At 46.1% G+C, this 21,383-nt stretch overlaps 1 protein-coding gene across 1 annotated transcript; it reads right to left on the bottom strand.

Annotated features, from left to right (window-relative positions):
• Positions 1–97: 97 nt before the first annotated feature.
• Positions 98–21,060, bottom strand: LOC115094722 (titin-like). The gene is made up of 6 exons (XM_029607979.1): positions 20,664–21,060; positions 19,700–19,765; positions 18,352–18,699; positions 14,165–14,242; positions 3,209–3,292; positions 98–225 (listed from the first exon to the last, which is right to left on the bottom strand). The coding sequence occupies exons 1-6, from the start codon at positions 21,058–21,060 to the stop codon at positions 98–100; spliced, it is 1,101 nt and encodes a 366-aa protein (XP_029463839.1).
• Positions 21,061–21,383: the final 323 nt, after the last annotated feature.

The following is a 21,383-nucleotide window of genomic DNA, read 5'->3' as shown; positions in this document are numbered from 1 at the left end:
CTACTGGAGCCCCTGCAGTCTCCACCAACTGTGTTTCCAGGGTGTCCTCCTGCAGGGTTAGTGTCCACTCTTCCTTGCGCTGGTTCTCCACAACCAATTAGCTCTCAGTGGGAGGGTGCTCATCAGAAATGTCCAGGAACATGAATTCTGGCGTGGAAGGAGAGTCTGAATCTTCTTCCACACCATCTTCCACATTTTGAGTGGTCACATTGTTCGATGCTGCAGCTGCAGGAAAGGATAAGATGGTCAATAATTAGTTTTGTTAACTACCCAAGCACCCAAAAAAGAAATAACAATGCAAACACGGTAGTCAGTTCGAAAACTGTACCTTCTGGTCTCCCTGAGTCACACCCGTCGGGTGAGAACACTCCATCCACCACCTCTTGGCTTAGAGTGTTATGGTTATGATGTGTTGGAGTGGATTCTTGAGTAATGCGGTGATGGCCACTCCCATGGGGAGCAGCCCCGTGAGGAACCGCAGTACTAGGCTAGACTCTATACACGCAGACACAGAGAAGTTGTATTTATTGTACAGCTCGATGGTACTGCCTGGGGAGCGGGCAGCAGTGAAGGTAACCCAGTAAAGTAGTCCAGGGGTCCTCAGCAGAGGAGACCAGTCTCACACTCAAGGAAGGTGATAGGCAGCGCGACGTAGTAGGGACAGGTCCTAGACACAGAGCACTGAAGCTGAAGGTGAGACAGACTGAAAGGGTTAGTACTCACTGAAGCAGAAAGCTGTATTGTTGAAGGTCCTGCCAGGCAGAAGTTGAAGTGGCAGGCACCAGATTAGGGAGAGCAGGCCCTCGAGCAGCGAGTACCTGGTATCCCAAGATAGGTACCTGAAATAGAGCAGAAGGGCCCCCATGGAGCGGGTACCCAGGTTAGTGAAGAAATACCCCGAAGAGGTATGCTGCTTGGTCAATGCGGAAGACTTGGATTTGAAGAGCCCTCTGTAGTTCTAGCAGACGCTCCGGCACAGCTGCTCCTTCTCCGCATCGGAGAAGCGCACATCATGTACATGCTTCAGTGGATGTTGGAGACCACTGGGGCCTGCCTGCTCTTCCTGCGCAGCTGCCTGTCTATCATCCTGAAACAATTTCGTTTTCCTCCATTGAGCTCTCTGTCCACTTGGCCATCAGCATTGTGAACATGGTTCTCCATTTCACTTGTTGCTGCTAAAACAGAGACAGGGAACAAAAGTATTGTATACATGTTATTGGAGATTTCAAAAAGAGCAATGATACATAAGAAAACAGATAGGACATATAGGAAAACAGACTATCATAAGAACAGCAAAGACACAGGCCTCCTAGAGAGCATGGACAGAGAGAAAAAGGACTCCCAGAGCACAGACAGATAGAAAAAGAGACTATTAAAGGAAGGACAAATACAAAGGCCTCCCAGAGAGCATGGACAGATAAGGAAAAGGGACTCATAAGAACATAAGACAGCCTATTATTGGAATTATAATGGCTCCCTTGGAAGCAGGAAAAAAGCAGGCTTTAATGGCGCCAAAATCCAACTGTTCAGCATACATGAATTGGGCATCTGTTAAAAAAAGTCTTGTTTACAGACAACCAATTTTTATGTGCCTGTAGGGTCCTTTAAAGGGTATTGTACCGACACACAAGGCCTGGACTTGAAATCAACATCCAAGAGCTGGGCGTCGCTAAAGTGATTTCTGAGGCCGGAATGCAAGGACGATCCAAAAGCTGGATACGAATGTTAGCGCCCGGAAGCCGCCTGCCCACTATTCAAATGTTAAATTGGACATCCAGGAATCGGCCGTCAATAAAAAAGACCCCATTTGTGGATGTTCTACTGATTAACATTCAAGAATTGAGTGTCGATAACACCTTCACGGATCGACTCCAAGACTTGGGTGTTGCTAAATCGATTTCCAGGGGTCGGAATGCAAGAGCACTCAAAAAGCTGGATAAGAATGTTAGCGCCCAGAGGCCGCCAGTCCACCATTCATATGTTAATGTGGACATAGAGGAATCAGATGTCGATAAACAAGACCCCATTTGTGGACAATTCAACCAATCGGCATCCGAGAATTGAGCGTTGATAACACCTTCAAGGACGTGCAATTGCTCCTCCACACCAACAAAAAGTAAAATATAAAATGAAAAAAAACCAATGAACAAGTCTGCTGACATACAAATAAGCAGAAAGCACAGAGATGGTTACTTGATGGGATGAAATGCTGGTGGTCATACCTCACTGTCCCCTTGGCCATGTGCAGTGATGTTTACGTGTTTGTAACATTGCTTTTTGTTAATTGGATTCCTGCCGTTTCTTGTTATTCTGTTTGGTCCACCAATAAAAACATATTGAACATAAGCAGAAAGCAACCACCTCTTACCTTTGGAAAATGAAATTGAAGCAAAAATCGCATGAATTCAGGGGACCAGTTCACACCAGTCTGTGGCAAGTACAGGCCCAATTAAACGGCACAAAAGGAAAGTTTGCCTCGGGCAGCGATTTATATACCTTGCAGATAGGATTATGAAGTGCATGCTGATGTCACATTGCGGGAGCAAAGCTGGTTTCAAATATTGCTTTTTTAGTTAAAATATCGTTACTTTAAAAATGTAATTATTGTATTACAGTTGACAAAAACCTTTTTGACAGATATATGCAATATGCATACACACATTGCACTTGCGATGCAATATTGGAAGTTCAATTCAATAAAATGTATGGCACTACGAACGCTCTGTTTTGAACAATGCATGCCTTTTTCATGCGCTTTTGATTCATTTAAATATTGCATCCAGGTTAACGACGACAGATTGTGCTCGCGTTCAAAACACGTGTGTTCCTAATGGACGCATTTTGTTTATGCGTGTTTTAATGTATCGGCCCCTCTGTGTATTTATTATTGCCATAAATTGGTGACATCACAAGTTTTCAGTGTGCTCCATACCTCAAATCATTCTAGTAACAGAATTTATTTTCAGTGGCATCTGGTGCTTCATGACTTAGCCAGAAGATGGTTGAACTGGTTCAGAGAACAACAGTAATCTATAGAACTGAATATTATTGCAAGACTATTAGATGGCCGGGGGATCTCTTGTCACTGGGGAACCTTGCCAGCCCAGTGCTGCTCTGTTTCTATAATGGAGTGTAAGAGTGCCACATGACGCTCTGTAATCTCAGACTGAATATCTCTGATTTATGGACATCTCTCCTGTTCCTCTACCTTCTGGCCTTCGTGCGCTGGTCACCTGCCCTGGCCTTCGTGTGCTGGTCACCTCGATCATGGGTTTCTTGGTAGTTAATGCCACTGCAATAAAGTTTAACAATTATCATAGAAACAGAGGAATATGATTACAGAAAAAGACCATCTGGCCTATCTACTCTGCCATCCACACCAACTGCTCAGCTCTACATCCAAACTATGATCATTATCAATCAGTCTCATTTCATTTAAAAAATAGTATTAGCCTTCATAGAATCGTTAAATAAGCATTTCTGTCTTTCCTGCACCCGCTCCCCCTAGACTCCAGCTCATCCTGTCTCTCACTTGGGATGCAATGTGATGAACAGGTGGTATTGATTCCTAGTCCTCATTGTCTAGGTAAAAGTACAATCAGCTGAAAATATAGACTCGGAAGTAAAAATACCTGAACTGATGAAAAATAACATATTTAGGGCCCTTTCATCTCTCTACGTTATTCAGTTTAGGGTGGAAACACCCTAAACTGTTAATGAAATATCTACATCCACCGTTTGGTTGCATGTCTGCCATGTATTTGTAATTTAATTCAGCAGAAAATGAACAGTATGGGCTTGTGTGATTAAGTATAGTACGATTACATAATAGCGATCTATTTTATGGGGTATTTGCACCATAATTAGCATGTGATTAAAGTCAGTATGCAAACTGAGCTGCATATCTGCCATGTGCTGGCTCTCAAGCTTTATCCTCTGAGTATATTCTGCTCTCACCCTTCTGCAGTTGGAGGGACCTTTCTGTGTAGTCTTCTACTCTCTGCGCCATGTCCTACACCACGGGGCAGACAGAGATGACCCCAAGTGCTCTACAGGGATCGAAGCTCATCCTAATGTTCTTCCTGACCCAGTCTACATCCTCTCTCTTAAACACTGGGATATGAATTGGTGCTGAGATTCATGTTCACATTAGACAAATCTCTATTACCCATAAAGATTAATAATAAAAGAGGAAGCAGTAACGACAGTGGTGCTGACCTTTAATGACATTTAGTTTAGTGATCGCGTCCTCGTGAATCTGGTCATTGCTTTGCTTCGACCTCCACACCACCTCACATGTGTACTGGCCCTTGTCCATCATTTGCAGGTCCTTGATTCTGAGGGAGACATCACCTGGATGGCTCCTGGATAGACTGATCCTCCCTCTATATTTATTCACTAAAGTATGTGGCACAGAGTCTACCAATCGTAGGATCGCGTTCCCACTAAAATACCAAACAACCGTCTCTTCTACATAGTCAGGCGAGGGTGCATAGGTACATGGAATGATGCCAGAATCTCCCCATTGACCGTCAATCTCTTCTCTGACAGCCAAGTTAGGCTCTGCTGCAAAAATAATGTAGGAATTAGAATCTGTTTTTATGCTTTTTAACATAAAGAACCTTGGAAAGAATTATATACAGTATGAGGGTTCAGTATCCATCTACCCATCTGGCTGTAGCATAACCAAATATAACCACAACATTTGTATAATTATATAAAAGCACAGAATAAAACTACTACCATTTTCCATTAACGTTATTATAAAACTGACTGCAGCATATATTCCTTAGGCAACCCCACCTAAGACCTAGGTCTAGAAAGGAAGGGACAGTTACAAAGTATAACATTTATACAATTACCGAATCAGTCCCTATGCTGTCTTCCTTCTGACTGAGCTGGGGGAGGGCAATGATTGAGTAATATTGATATTGCTCCTGCTTCATGTTTCCCCCTGTCTGCTGTTTTCTCCTTCTCCACCCCAGCTCACAGAGCAAACTGCTCACAGAGATACTCCTTGGATCTCACATGTCAAGCATTCTTCCTTGTGTCACCTCAAATTAATGGAGCCTGAAGCAAGATGGGGGTGTGTGCCACTTGCTACAGAGTAATCCCATCCCACCACGTAAATTATCAAATGATCTGGCTTTGCTCCAGCATGCAGATTATCTGCCCACCTAGAGAAACCAGTTTTGCATTATTCTTAGGATGATGAGATTTTAATGGCCTTCTTGATGTATTTCATCATTGTGTGCTGTGCACACAAACTGCAAAAGAATGCACAATAACGTTCTAAAAAATGGGTCAGAAATTCACCAAGAGCTCGATACCTGGTGCCTTTTGGACAGCTAAGTGGCTCTGTCTGAACATTTGACCTTGTGAGCAGCCTCCACTTAGCTGACTTTTTATCCAGCGAAACAGTTAGCTGATATACGGGCCAATTCAGTAAAGTCCGCAGGAGAGCGGGCAAATGCCCGCTCTCCCGATGCGCGCACAAGCCACTCGCCTGTGCGCGCGATACAGTTTTCAAGTGAGGCCTGGCAGTAGAAACGGGCAAAAGGAGGCGCTAGGGACACTAGCGCGTCCCTAGCGCCTCCTTTTTGACAGGAGCGCCGGCTGTCAGCGGGTTTGACAGCCGACGCTCAATTTTGCCGGCGTCGGTTCTAGAGCCCGCTGACAGCCTCGGGCTTGGAAACCGGACGCCGGCAAAATTGAGTGTCCGGTTTTTGACCCGACAGCCGCTGGCCAAATTCAAATTCTTTTATTTCTTTTTTTTAATATTTTTTTTACCCTTTGGGACCTCCGACTTAATATTGCCATGATATTAAGTCAGAGGGTGCACAGAAAAGCAGTTTTTACTGCTTTTCTGTGCACTTTCCCGGTGCCCGAAGAATTAGCGCCTACCTTTGGGTAGGCGCTAATTTCTGAAAGTAAAAGTGCGGCTTGGCTGCATATTTTACTTACTGAATCACACGGGAATACCTAATAGGGCCATCAACATGCATTTGCATGTTGAGGGTGCTATTAGGTTCGGCGGATTGGATGCGCGTTTTCCGCCCCTTACTGAATAAGGGGTAAGGGAAAATGCGAGTCCAATAGCAGGTTAACAGTGCGCTCCAACGGAGCGCACTGTACTGTATCGGCCTGTAAGTGAGGGGTGGGACGGGATGTTCTGGGATGAAGCTATTCATCCAGCTAACAGCTGGATAACTGCCAATTTTCAGCCTTATCTGGCTCAGTTAGCTGGACAATACTGACAACTATCTGGCTAACTTGTTCAGCCAGATAATGGCTGAATATTGCCCTCCAAATTTGGCAGGAAAGAAAATATGAATACCTCAGACTGGTTTGAAAACTAGAAATTTTGAGTCAGTATATTTGGAGAATCAAGCCTCCATATAATCCTCACAGGCTGAAGAATTTTATCAGTGCTCCATTGTAAAGCCCCATTTCACCCTTCCACAACTTTGCTCCAGAGCAACAGAGGCAAACAGGGACAAGGATAAGTAACTGAAACGAATGGTGAAGGATAGCAACTGGGTACCTTCAAAGCACCTCTCTCATACGTTTAGTGTTTCTCTCACTTATAGACACCCACACATACATTACACACACTTTAGCCCAGCAAATGCAAATATAGACAATTCTTAAAAACTACCCATAGAAAGAGAGCTAGGGAAACAAACTGATGTAGCTGGTGAAAGAAGGTACTGAAGGGTGCCTTCAAAGCCGCTTCCCACCATGCTTCTTAATTCACTCATTCCCGCTCCCACACACAGCTCAAATATTCTCCTTCTACATGCACCCATCCCACAACTATATCCCCCTGCCCTAATTACTCACCTACACTCCCTTGTACCCATACAACACCCTATCTACTCAGAGCCATACCCCCAAAAAATACACAACCCACCACACCCCCCACACAAAGATTCATCCAACCTAACACACATCCATCCCCCACAGTCAACACAGACACAGATCCCCATATCCCGAAACCTGGCCCACACAAACCATATTCATACATACCCCAATGCACCCCACATTCAAGCCCTTACTACAACACTACAAAACACATCCCTACCTGCACACACAGCCGTATCTCCTATAAAACATCTATATCCCCCTATAGATAAATACCTCTACAAAGACCCTTCACACACAATTCCCTACCCACCTAAACAATCCTGCTCCCAAACGCGCACACATCTGTTTCACAGGTCCGTGTTGGAACACATTCCTGAAGCCAGTGATAAGAACAGCGAGAAATAGGTAAAAACAAAAGATCTCCTGGAATTCTGTTATGACGGAATCTTGGACAATGCATTTGACCCTTCTTGCAAGCAAGGCTTCAGATTGTTCACCTATAACCAATACTATCCCTGTAAGATGTATTCACTGCAGTGATTGTAACGTCTATGAAGATCCAGCAGTGTAAGCTTCCTCCTCCTCCCCTCTTCTCCGCTCCATACATACACTGCTCACTATTGGACAAGTACTGCAGAAGCGCACACACACACACACACACACACACACACACCTACTGCTCATTGCCCCATCACAGAACTGGTACAACACAGGCACTAGTAGTGCAAGTTTCTCTCTCTTAACACACACACACACAGGGCCGGTGCTAGCATTTTTGTTGTCCTGTGTGAAAAATTGCTGTGCTGCCACCCCCCCCCATTCTTTTTTTTTTAACATAAGAACATAAGAAAATGCCATACTGGGTCAGACCAAGGCTCCATCAAGCCCAGCATCCTGTTTCCAACAGAGGCCAAACCAGGCCATAAGAACCTGGCAAGTACCCAAAACCTAAGTCTATTCCATGTAACCATTGCTAATGGCAGTGGCTATTCTCTAGGTGAACTTAATAGCAGGTAATGTTGCGATCCTGCCCGCGAGGAGCGCGGGCAGGCTCTTACCTCATGCTGCCAGTCGGGCCGCTGACGCTGCTGCCACCGCGTCTGTCTCTCCGCGGTCTCCGGGCTCCCCTCCAGCCGCCTTTTGCTCCGTGCAGCGGGGCCGACCCGCCGCGAGCTCTCCCTTGCGGTCAGGACCCCCGCTGCTGCTTCTGGCTCTCCCCAGCGTGCTCTGCCGCTCCCAGGGTCCTCGGCCGGCAGGGAAGGCGTCCCTGCCGGTGCCCGTGCTGCAGTCCGGGTCCTCGCCCGGCAGGGAGGCCGTCCCTGCCGGTGCCTGCAGCCACTCCAGCTTCCTGCAGCCTGCCATCGCTGCTTCCCCTCGGCCCCGTGGCGGGGCTGCTCCTGCTGCCTTCCTGCTTCGGTCCTTGCAGCCCTCGGCTCTCCCTGGGGCTGACTCCATGGCATGGAGCCGTTCCTGCGGCCAGCACCTCTCCTGCTTCGGTCCTTGCAGCTGGGAACTGCTCCAGCCACCCGCCTTCACCCAGCTCCAGCCCAGGGCTGCTCCGCTGCTTCCCTGGGCCCTCCACGTGGCTGAGGACGCCACCAGCTTCCAGCCCCTCTCTCCAGCTTCCTAGGGCGCGGGCGCACGCCTCTCTACTCCTCTTCAAGGGCCAGCCAGGTGTGGCCCCCTGCTGGCCCCTCCCTGGGCGTTGTCATTATCAGCCCTACTAAAGGGCTCAGCTTTCAGTCTAACTTTGCCTTTGCAAGGAGTTGGTCACTCCTGGGATTCTACCATCCTTGCTCCAGGAGTTGTCCGTGTTTCAGCCTTCTGCAAGGTCCAGTGTTGCTTGTTCTGTGTCGGAGCTCCTCGTCCTGTCCTGACGTTTACCTGCTGTTCTAGTCCTGATGTCTGCTTGATGTACCAGCCCTGATGTTTGCCTGTTCCTGTTCCTGCCCTTGGCCTGTCTTCCTATCCGGTACCCGTGTTCCAGTTCAGATGATGCTAACCTTGCCTTTGGCTGCTGGTGTGCAGCAAACCCTTACCTTTGGCTGCCGGTGTGCAGCAACCCTGCTATAGGCTGCCAGGAGTGCAGCAACCTGCTTCTACCCTGTTCCTGAATCTCCTGAAAGCTAGCACCTCGTTCCTGTGTCTTCGAGATGTCCTGGTGCCTCGCGGCAAGCCATGTCGTGGTCCGTGACCAGCCCCATGGGCGGGCTGAGTAGGGCGCTTCGTGATGCAAGCCATGCACCTCGTTCCTGAGTCTGTGAGAAAGCCTTACCCTGTTCCTGAATCTCCTGAAAGCTAGCACCTCGTTCCTGTGTCTTCGAGATGTCCTGGTGCCTCGCGGCAAGCCATGTCATGGTCCGTGACCAGCCCCACGGGCGGGCTGAGTAGGGCGCTTCGTGATGCAAGCCATGCACCTCGTTCCTGAGCCTCTGAGAAAGCCTTACCTTGTTCCCGAACTTTCTGAAAGCCTGGTATCCTGCGGCAACCCCTGTTGTGGTCTGTGACCAGCCCCACGGGCGGGCTGTGTAGGGCGCTCCATATTGCCAGTCTCGTACCTCGCCCTTGAGTCTCCTGTATGCTTCATACCTCGTTCCTGACTCCACGTCTGCACGTCCAGTACCTGTGCCTGAGTCTACGTCTGCACTTCCAGTACCTGTGCCTGAGTTATGTCTGCACTTCCAGTACCTCGTTTCTGAGTCTCGTCTGCTTCCATGTTCCAGTCTTCGCTGCCCTGGCCTCCATCCGGCCTGCCGCTTCGTGCCGTGCCCTGCGGCAGGTCCGAAAGGGCTGGGAACGGTCAGAGAACTGTTCACAAGACCAACATAGCGTTGTTGGGTCTTCCGAAGCGTGCAGGTCTGGAGGAGGGCCTGTCTCCAGTCATCTCTCCAGCCTTGCTTCCGTCCTGCCCATGCTCGGGCATGCCACGCCTCCTGCGGCACTTCTTCAGAATCCCTCTGGGGTCGAGCCGTGGCCCAAGGACACACATCTCCCAGGAGCGGGATTGCTCTCCTAGCGCTCCACAACAGGTAATGGACTTCTCCTCCAAGAACTTATCCAATCCTTTTTTAAACACAGCTATACTAACTGCACTAACCACATCCTCTGGCAACAAATTCCAGAGTTTAATTGTGCGTTGAGTAAAAAAGAACTTTCTTCGATTAGTTTTAAATGTGCCCCATGCTAACTTCATGGAGTGCCCCCTAGTCTTTCTACTATCCGAAAGAGTAAATAACCGATTCACATCTACCCGTTCTAGACTCTCATAATTTTAAACACCTCTATCAGTCGTCTCTTCTCCAAGCTGAAAAGTCCTAACCTCTTTAGTCTTTCCTCATAGGGGAGTTGTTCCATTCCCCTTATCATTTTGGTAGCCCTTCTCTGTGCCTTCTCCATCGTGGCGACCAGAATTGTACACAGTATTCAAGGTGCGGTCTCACCATGGAGCGATACAAAGGCATTATGACATTTTCCGTTTTATTCACCATTCCCTTTCTAATAATTCCCAACATTCTGTTTGCTTTTTTGACTGCCGCAGCACACTGAACCGACGATTTCAATGTGTTATCCACTATGACGCCTAGATCTCTTTCTTGGGTTGTAGCACCTAATATGGAACCCAACATTGTGTAATTATAGCATGGGTTATTTTTCCCTATATGCATCACCTTGCACTTATCCACATTAAATTTCATCTGCCATTTGGATGCCCAATTTTCCAGTCTCACAAGGTCTTCCTGCAATTCATCACAATCTGCTTGTGATTTAACTACTCTGAACAATTTTGTGTCATCTGCAAATTTGATTATCTCACTCGTCGTATTTCTTTCCAGATCATTTATAAATATATTGAAAAGTAAGGGTCCCAATACACAATTTTTGTTGTTATCCCCAATAACCAACACACAATGCATCTGATGAAGTGAACTATCCTCGAAAGCTCCTGCTTTAATAAATTGGTTGGTCTATAAGGTGCCATCTGACTCCTGTCATTTCAGCACACAATAGAAACGTAGTCTCGCGCTCTTTCCCAATCCCCCTTCCGCTGCCAAAAAAAAGCCCTGCTCCCTCCGGCAATCAAAACTATGAAACAAAACAGTCTCCTGATCCTATTTTACCCCACCTACAGGTCCAAAATTTCCAAACTGTGCAGGAATGATCCCCAGGTGCTCCTTTCCCACCTACCAGTACATAAAATTGATGCTGGCTGGGCCCTGAAGCCGGCACCAGTTTGTTTTACAGAAAAACATGCACTGCTGTGGTGCCACCCAGAAAATCCTGCAAAAAAAGACACTTAGAACCCATATAGTACTAAGCTTATTGCAATGCATCATAGGTGTAGGTTTGGCCCTTGGACAGCCAAAAATATAGTAAAAATCCCATACCAAAACAGTAATAGCTGCAAGCACTCAAACAGAAACAGCCCTATCTATAAAAAGGCAAATATTACACCAGGCCCTAACACCTCCTATTAAGAAAGCAGAACAAACCACCAGTCTGCTTAAATTCCTACATAGAAACTATACATGCTAGCAGAATACCTCATCTCGCTTACATTTGCAGAACACAGACAGATCGTCACCAAATACAGATTAAAGAGAGGATAAAAAAGAAATGTGTAGACAGAAACTGAACTGGAAACTCCAACAAGCTAGACACTGTATATTATGAAGCAATGGAAAAACAGGAACATCACCAATCCTCATAAATCAAACAATAAAATCAAGAAATATAAGTCAATCATAATAAACCATACTAATATAAAGAATGTTGCCAAAAAGATGACAAATAGAATAGCATCCAATAATTAAGAACTCATATATAAAGTTTTAAAAAATTCCAAACAGCAATAAAATATTTCCAAATAGCAGACACTTCAAATACCTTATAATTAAAACAGGAAGGGAAAAATACCTCACTTCCCATACCTGAAAACATTTGATTTTCAGTCACCTTGAGCTTGTTCTGGATTAGTGGGGGTGGCAAACATTTTTCACCCCCTCTCCCCAGAGGCAGACTCTATTCACACACAAACCCCGCCCCCCCCCGACAGACATTCACATCCACCCATTCCAGACAGGCTCCATTCACACCCAACCACCCTCCCAACTCCGGCAGTCTCCTATTCACAACCAACAACTAACCTACCCACCCACCCACCCATCCATCCCAGGCAGGCTCCCATTCACAAGCACTTGTTCCAGGCAGGCTTTCATTTACTTACACACACATCCCCCCCATCCCCCTCAGGCGGGTTTCTATTCACTCACACACACACATCTCCCATCCACCCCACCAGGCAGGCTTCATTTACACACAGTCGCTATGCAGGCAGGGTCCATGGGTCTTTCTTACCGCTGCTGCCACCCAATGCCAGGTTCCTTGGAAGAGAGGAGGATTCATCGTCTCGCAGAGCTGTATGCGTCCTTAATGCAGCTCCTACATGTGTGCAGGCCGGCCCGCAGTACTCAACACTGGCAGTGCTAGCACTTCCTGTATGCTGATTTTGTGCATCATGAGATGATGATACAGGAAGTAGTAGCACCGCAAGTATTGGGTACTGCGGGATCAGCCAGCACAAGAGAAGGAATTGCAGAATGAGCTCCCTGTTGTCTTCTGCGGCTGCCTCCGGTGACTGCATGGGCCTCTGTATTCTTTCACTGCCGGTGGGTTGGGGGTCCACCAGCGGCTACATAGGCCTTTGTCTGATCCCTTTCCTGGGCTCCCCTCCTTCACAGCTGCCACCCTACTGGGTGTGCTTCCCTGTGCAATTGCATGGTTTGCAAAGCCGGTTGCGCCGGGCCTGCAAACACTGTCCCATCTTAGAACATGTACGGCTCAGAGAGCAACAATGCAAGCTTCTCACACACGCTCACACTGCACCACCACAGAACAGGTAACCTCAGGTAGCAGCAGTGCAATGCTTTCATACCCACACACAGACACAGTGCCTTACCACAGAACAGGTACAGCACAGGCAGCAACAATGCAAGCTTCATGTACACACACACACTACTACATATACTGCTCCACCACAGAACAGGTACAGCACAGGCAACATCAGTATAAACTTCTCACACCCACACCTACACACATACTGCCCCACCAAACAACAGCATCAGCAGGCAGCAGTAGTGCAAGCTACAGACACTTACACTCATACACACACACATACAAACATAGTTCCCCACTATAGAACATGTACAGCTCAAGACCCTGCAAAACAAGCTACACACACACACACACACACAAACTGCCCCACTATAGAACAGGTACAACTCATGCACCTGTAGTGCTAGCTACACACATATGCATGCACACTCACACGCACAAAAACACACTGCTCCACCACAGGACAGGTAGAGCACAGGGAGCAGCAGTGCAAGCTTCTCTCTCTCATACATACACACAAACACACTGCCCCACTATACAAGAGGTACAGCTCAAGCACCTGCAGTGCAAGCTACACACACACACACACACACACACACACACACACACACACACATAGACATATTTACAAATACTGCCCCACTATAGCTCAAGCACCTGCAGTGCAAGCTACACACACACACCTCCCCACTATAGAACAGGTACAGCTCAAGTATCTGCAGTGCGAGCTACACACACACACACACACACACACACACACATACACATAGACATACACACACGAACACAAACACAAACACACTGCCCCACCACAGAACAGGTAAAGTTCAGCAGAGTAAACTATACACACTCTGCTGTACCTGAGGTAAGCAGCAGCAGTACAGCTTCCCCCTTGAGACTCCTTCTCCCACAGAAACAAAAAAATGCAGGGTTTAGAGTCTATTTTTATTTACAGAAATGGAACAGTGATTAAATCTCCTGGACCTGGGCTGAGTTGCAACCCTAATCCTCTGTAATGTAGGGCAGTGCATTTCTGACCACTCCTTCAAACCAGGCTCAAAGATTTCCCACTAAAACTAGCACTATCCCTGTACTTGTGAAAATGGCAGTCCTTCCATTAAGTGCCTGCACTGTGCATCTCAGGCTGAATATCTCTAATTTAGGGACATCTCCTCTGTTACTCTACCTGCTATAGGTCCAGGCCCTTGTGTGCTGGTCATCTTGATCATCGGTTTCTTGGTAGTTGACTTCACTGCAATAATATTTAAGAATGATCAAATTGGTTTCATTCAGAGTCATTTCATTTTAAAATTAGTATTTATCTTCATAGACTCATTAAATAGGTCTGTCCTGCTCCCTGCCCTCCCCACAGTCGCTGAGTTCACAGCTTCTCCTGTTACTCTACCTTCTGTAGGTCCAGGCCCTTGTGTGCTGGTCACCTCGATCATGGGTTTCTTTGCAGTTGACGTCACTGATATTTTAACTATTATCATAGAAACATGATGACGGAAAAAGTCCATCCGTTAAGCAGAATCCTTAAATAAGCATTCCTGCCTTCTCTGCATCCCCTCCCCCTAGACCAGGGGTCGGGAACCCATGGCTCGCGAGCCAGATATGGCTCGCGAGCCAGATATGGCTCTTTTGAGGGCTGCATCTGGCTCGCAGACAAGTGTCGCCATACTTCGCGGTTCCCCGTTGACCCAGCTGCTCCCCGGTCCTCCGCCGCCCGGGCTTAAAATGCTGTCAGCCCGGGCGGAACGCGGCAGGACAGCTGGAGTCAGCGGCACCGGCGTGCTCTCTTCTCCTCCCCTCCCCCCCCCCCCCCGCGGCCCGGAAGAGGAAGTGGAGAGCATCGGGTGCCTGCGTGGGAAGAAGAGACCACACTAGCGTGGTCTCTTCTTCCGCGCAGGCACCCGATGCTCACCACTTCCTCTTCCGGGCCGCGGGGGGGAGGAGAAGAGAGCACGCCGACTGGAGTCATCCGGGTGCCTGCGCGGGAGTCATCGGGTGTCAGCCGGGTGCCAGCGCTGGAGTCATCGGGTGCCTGCGCGGGTCTTCCCGCGCAGGCACCCGATACTCTCCACTTCCTCTTCCGGGCCGCGGGAAGAAGAGAGCACGCCGGTGCTCTCTTCTTCCCGCGGCCCGGAAGAGGAAGTGGAGAGCATCGGGTGCCTGCGCGGGAAGAAGACTGCAGCGCGGCTCGGAGGAAAATGAAAATCTTCAACCCCGGCCGATGGGACTCCGCCTTCGCCTCCGCGAGGGCTGAAAATGAAGGAGGTTAGTGTTGGGAGGTGGCTGCTGCTGCCGCGAGTTCCCGGGGGGGGGGGGGAAGGGGGAGAGAGAGAGTGAATGAATGAGCGAGCAAGCATGTGTGTTTGAGATCCTGTGTGTGTGAGTGAGAGATTGCATGTATGTGAATGATTGAGAGCCTGTATATGTGAAAGAGAGTATGTCAGTGATTGAGATCCTGCCTGTGAGAGAGAGAGCATGAATGTAAGTTTACCATTGGGAACCTGTATGTGTAAGTTTGTAATTGAAAACCTGTTTGTTTGAAAGAGTATGTGTGTATGATTGAGATCCTTTGTGTGTGAGAGAGATCATGTGTATGTATGATTAAGAGCCTGTGTGTATAAGTAAGAGAGAGATCATGTGTGTCTGACAGCTGGTTTAGGTGATGGAGCATGTGAGTATGTGATTGAGAGCCTGTGTTTAAATGAGAGAGAGAGAGACCATGTGTGTCTGTGTGATTGAGAGCTGATTTAGGTGAGGGAGCATGTGAGTATGTGATTGAGAGCCTGTGTTTAAATGAGAGAGAGAGACCATGTGTGTATGTGTGTGATTGAGAGCTGATTTAGGTGAGGGAGTATGTGATTGAGAGCCTGTGTGTAAATGAGAGAAAGAGAGGACATGTTTGTAAGCATGTGAATGAGAGTCTGTGTGTGAGAGAAAAAGACAGCATGTATTTATGTGATTGAAAGCCTGTGTGTGTGTAAGCGTGAAAAGATAGACAGCATGTGTGTAAATGTGTAATTAAGAGCCTATATAAGTGAGAGAGAAAAAACATTTGTATATGTGAGTGACTGAGAGCATGTGTGTATAGGTGTGTCATTGAGAGCCAGTGTGAGAGAGAGCGCTGGTATGTGACTGAGAGAGGAGAAAGTTCCAAGCAAACCACCCCACCTCCTGCTAATTCAGAACAATCTCAGGACACCTGGATATCAAACGTTCCCAGGTATGCAGAGCAAAAAAATTTTTGTATCCTTATTATTTTTCATTACTGGATCTTTGTGTCTGCTATTTTGAAATATTTTGTTGGTATCTGGAAATGTTTTATATGAGTTTTTAATTATTGGATATTCCACTCATCAGCTGTTTCGAAATATGTTCTTTTTGTTAGTACAGTTTTACTGCTGATGATTTTATATTTCTTGATTTGTTTTATAAGGATGTGTGATGTTTCTTTTTTCCTTTGTTACACTGCATACAGAGACTCTGGCTTGTTGCAGTTTCCAATTCAGTTTTTGTCTGCATGCTTCTTGTTATGCGTTTTGGTCTCTTTATTCTATGTTAGGTGAGGGACAGCACGTGATTCAGGTGAGGTTTTCTGCTGGCGTGTAGTTTCTGTGTAGGACTCTATAGCAGCCTGACTTGGTCCGTTTTCCTAATAGGAGATGTATTGGTGTCTTAAGGCCTGGTGTAATATTTTCAGAGACTTATTGTACTTTAAAAGTGTGATCTTACATAAAATGCACACATTTACTTGTATTTAGTTTTAAACATATTGTATGGCTCTCATGGAATTACATTTTAAAATATGTGGCGTTTATGGCTCTCTCAGCCAAAAAGGTTCCTGACCCCTGCCCTAGACTGTAGCTCATCCTATCTCTCGCTTGGGATGCAAAATAATGAACAAGTGGTATTGACTCCTCATTTGCTAGGTAAAGGTATTAGAAGCAGCTGAAAATATAGCCCTGGAGTAAGAAATATTGACAGTGACCACTCTACATTTATGTTTCACATGGAAGTGTTTACATTTAATGAAATATCTGCGGTACAATTACAGAGCATGCGCCGTTTGGCTGCATATCTGCTGTGTAGTTTAGGTATGTGCTCTTATTCATTTCATTTAGCAGTGCATGTTAAGTATTTCAGGACACACAGGGAAGGTAATTTTATAACTATGTCTATAGCACTAGAGTCCATATTTTCAAAGCAGACTTATGCACATGACTTGGAAAATTCATGGGTTCGCAGGACACACATGTGCCCAAAGCTATACCTGCTCCCATGTTGGTTTACGTGCAATACTTTTGAAAACTGAAAGCCCCAGCTGTGGCTCCCTGAATGCTTCCTTCCACTGTGGGCAAAGTATGTGCAACGTTGGATTTAGCACATAGAACCCCTGCATGATTTCAAAGTGCGATTTACATACATAAAACAGGGTTTTCTATGAGGCCAATATTCAGCTGCTGTCCTGCTGAGCCAGTTGCTCAGATAAACTTATCTGTGTTAACTTGGTCGCGATATTCAGTGGTGTAGCCGCATTGCTGAATATACTTGACTATCTCATAGTTAGCCGGATAACTTTATCTGGCTAACTATAGAACAACCAAATAGCTGTCCTAGTCTTATCCTGCTCACTAAGCCAAAGAAGGCTGAGTATCGGGACTTCTCTGGATAAATTAGCCACGTAGGTAGATCCGCTCTAAATGCCCCCAGAATGCTAATTATCAATTTAGCTGTATAAACAGTAGGGATGTGCAGAGGGACCGCATACATTACATTTGGTATTCGTATTCGTGGGGGGGGGGGGGGACAGATATGTTCATGCGTTCCATTCTTAATCGTTTCCCGGCTAAAATTTAATTAACTACAACCCCCCACCCTCCTGACCCCCCCAAGACTTGCCAAAAATCCCTGGTGGTCCAGCGGGGGTCTGGGAGCCATCTACTGCACTCACGCCGTTGGCTACCGGTATTCAGAATGGCTTCGATAGCCTTTGACCTTATAAGTTTCTTCCAGTGTGTTTTGAATTGGGATTAGAAGTTGGATGTCGCCTGCATAGAGGTAGTGTCAGGCCAAGCCCGGTTAGCAACTGATATATTGGGAGTAGGTAAATGTTGAAGAGGGTCGCGGATAGTGTTTTGCAGTTCAGTAGCGAGTGAACAGTATGGGCTTGTGTGATTAAGCAGAGTACGATTACAGGATAGGGAACTATTTTATGGGGTATCCAGAATAATCACAGTATGAGTATACGATCTGAGCTGCATATCTGCCATGTGCTGGCTCTCAAGCTTTATCCTCTGAGTATATTCTGCTCTCACCCTTCTGCAGTTGGAGGGACCTTTCAGCGTAGTCTTCTAATATTCTCTGCGCCATGTCCTACAGCATGGGACAGACAGACAGAGATGACCCCAAGTGCTCTACAGGGATCGAAGCTCATCCTAATGTTCTTCCTGACCCAGTCTACATCCTCTCTCTTAAACATTGGGATATGAATTGGTGCTCAGATTCATGTTCACATTAGACAAATCTCCATTACCCGTAAAGATTAACAATAAAAGAGGAAGCAATAACGACAGTGATGCTGACCTTTAATGACATTTAGTTTAGTGATTGCATCTTCGTGAATCTGGTCATTGCTTTGCTTCGACCTCCACACCACCTCACATGTGTACTGGCCCTTGTCCATCATTTGCAGGTCATTGATTCTGAGGGAGACATCACCTGGATGGCTCCTGGAGAGACTGATCCGCCCTCTATATTTAATCACCAAAGTATGTGGCACAGAGTCTACCAATCGTAGGATCGCTTTCCCACTAAAATACCAAACAACCGTCTCTTCTACATACTCAGGTGAGGGTGCATAGGTACATGGAATGATGCCAGAATCTCCCCATTGACCATCAATCTCTTCTCTGACAACCAAGTTAGGCTCCGCTGCAAAAATAATGTAGGAATTAGAATCTGTTTTTATGCTTTTCAACTTAAAGAACCTTGGAAAAAATTATGTATAAGGGTTCAATTTCCATCTGTTCATCTGTTTGTAGGCATAATTATATCAAAAAAGGGATGACAAGTCACTAAATTTGTCATGAAGAAAGAAAATGGGAAAATCAGATATATTAGAAAGCTACAAACATTGGGTCAGTATATTCAGAGGTCTCAACCTCCATCATAGAACAGGTGCAGCACAGACAGCAGCAGTGCAAGCCTCCCCCCCCGACCACACATTGTACCATCACAAAACAGGTACAGCACATACAGTGAGGGTGCAAGCTACATACACACACACACAAACACAAACTCACTGCCCCACTATACAACAGGTACAGCTCAAGCACATGCAGTGCAAGCTACACAAACACACACACACACACGTATAGACATATTTACACATACTGCCCCACTATAGCTCAAGCACCTGCAGTGCAAGCTACACACAACCTCCCCACGATAGAACAGGTACAGCTCAAGTATCTGCAGTGCGAGCTACACACACACACACACACACACACACACACACAGAGATATACACACACGAACACAAACACAAACACACTGCCCCACCACAGAACAGGTAAAGTTCAGCAGAGTAAACTATACACACTCTGCTGTACCTGAGGTAAGCAGCAGCAGTACAGCTTCCCCCTTGAGACTCCTTCTCCCACAGAAACAAAAAAATGCAGGGTTTAGAGTCTATTTTTATTTACAGAAATGGAACAGTGATTAAATCTCCTGACCTGGGCTGAGTTGCAACCCTAATCCTCTGTAATGTAGGGCAGTGCATTTCTCTCCTTCAAACCAGGCTCAAAGATTTCCCACTATAACTAGCACTATCCCTGTACTTGTGAAAATGGCAGTCCTTCCATTAAGTGCCTGCACTGTGCATCTCAGGCTGAATATCTCTAATTTAGGGACATCTCCTCTGTTACTCTACCTGCTATAGGTCCAGGCCCTTGTGTGCTGGTCATCTTGATCCTCGGTTTCTTGGTAGTTGACTTCACTGCAATAATATTTAAGAATGATCAAATTGGTTCCATTCAGAGTCATTTCATTTTAAAATTAGTATTTATCTTCTTAGACTCATTAAATAGGTCTCCCTATCTGTCCTGCTCCCTGCCCTCCCCACAGTCACTGAGTTCACAGCTTCTCCTGTTACTCTACCTTCTGTAGGTCCAGGCCCTTGTGTGCTGGTCACCTCGATCATGGGTTTCTTTGCAGTTGACATCACTGATATTTTAACTATTATCATAGAAACATGATGGCAGAAAAAGTCCATCCGTTAAACAGAATCATTAAATAAGGATTCCTGCCTGCTCTATATCCCCTCCCCCTAGACTGTAGCTCATCTTATCTCTCACTCGGGATGCAAAATAATGAACAAATGGTATTGACTCCTCATTTGCTAGGTAAAGGTATTACAAGCAGCTGAAAATATAGCCCTGGAGTAAGAAATATTGATAGTGATTAGGACTAGGGATGTGAATCGTTTTTCAACGATTAAAATTATCGTCCGATAATTTTAATATCATCTTAAATCGTTAAAGAACACAATACAATAGAAATTCTAATGATTTATCGTTAAAAATCGTTAAATCGGTTTAGTGCGCACTAACGGGAGTTAGTGCGCACTAACCGGGAGTTTAGTTGAAAAACGATTCACATCCCTAGTCCTGATCACTGTCAATATTTCTTACTCCAGGGCAGACAGACAGAGATGACCCCAAGTGCTCTACAGGGATCGAAGCTCATCCTAATGTTCTTCCTGACCCAGTCTACATCCTCTCTCTTAAACACTGGGATATGAATTGGTGCTGAGATTCATGTTCACATTAGACAAATCTCTATTACCCGTAAAGATTAACAATAAAAGAGGAAGCAATAACGACAGTGATGCTGACCTTTAATGACATTTAGTTTAGTGATCGCGTCCTCGTGAATCTTGTCATTGCTTTGCTTCGACCTCCACACCACCTCACATGTGTACTGGCCCTTGTCCATCATTTGCAGGTCATTGATTCTGAGGGAGACATCACCTGGATGGCTCCTGGAAAGACTGATCCTCCCTCTATATTTATTCACTAAAGTATGTGGCACAGAGTCTACCAATCGTAGGATCGCGTTCCCACTAAAATACCAAACAACCGTCTCTTCTACATACTCAGGTGAGGGTGCATAGGTACATGGAATGATGCCAGAATCTCCCCATTGACCATCAATCTCTTCTCTGACAGCCAAGTTAGGCTCCGCTGCAAAAATAATGTAGGAATTAGAATCTGTTTTTATGCTTTTTAACATAAAGAACCTTGGAAAGAATTATATATAAGAGTTCAATTTCCAACTGTTCATCTGTTTGTAGGCACAATAATATCAAAAAAGGGATGTCAAGTCACTAAATTTGGCATGAAGAAATAAACTGGGAATACATCAGATATGTTAGAAAGCTACAAACATTGGGTCAGTATATTCAGAGGTCTCAACCTCAATCATAGAACAGGTGCAGCACAGACAGCAGCAGTGCAAGCCTCCCCCCCTACCATACATTTTCCATTCACAGAACAGGTACAGCACTTGCAGTGAGAGTGCACTTTACACACACACACACACACACACACACACAC

This window comes from Rhinatrema bivittatum, chromosome 6 (genome assembly GCF_901001135.1).
Source record: "Rhinatrema bivittatum chromosome 6, aRhiBiv1.1, whole genome shotgun sequence".
Lineage (NCBI taxonomy): Eukaryota > Metazoa > Chordata > Amphibia > Gymnophiona > Rhinatrematidae > Rhinatrema > Rhinatrema bivittatum.
The sequence above is the reverse complement of the archived record's forward strand: the minus strand, read 5'-3'. Positions and strand labels throughout refer to the sequence as shown.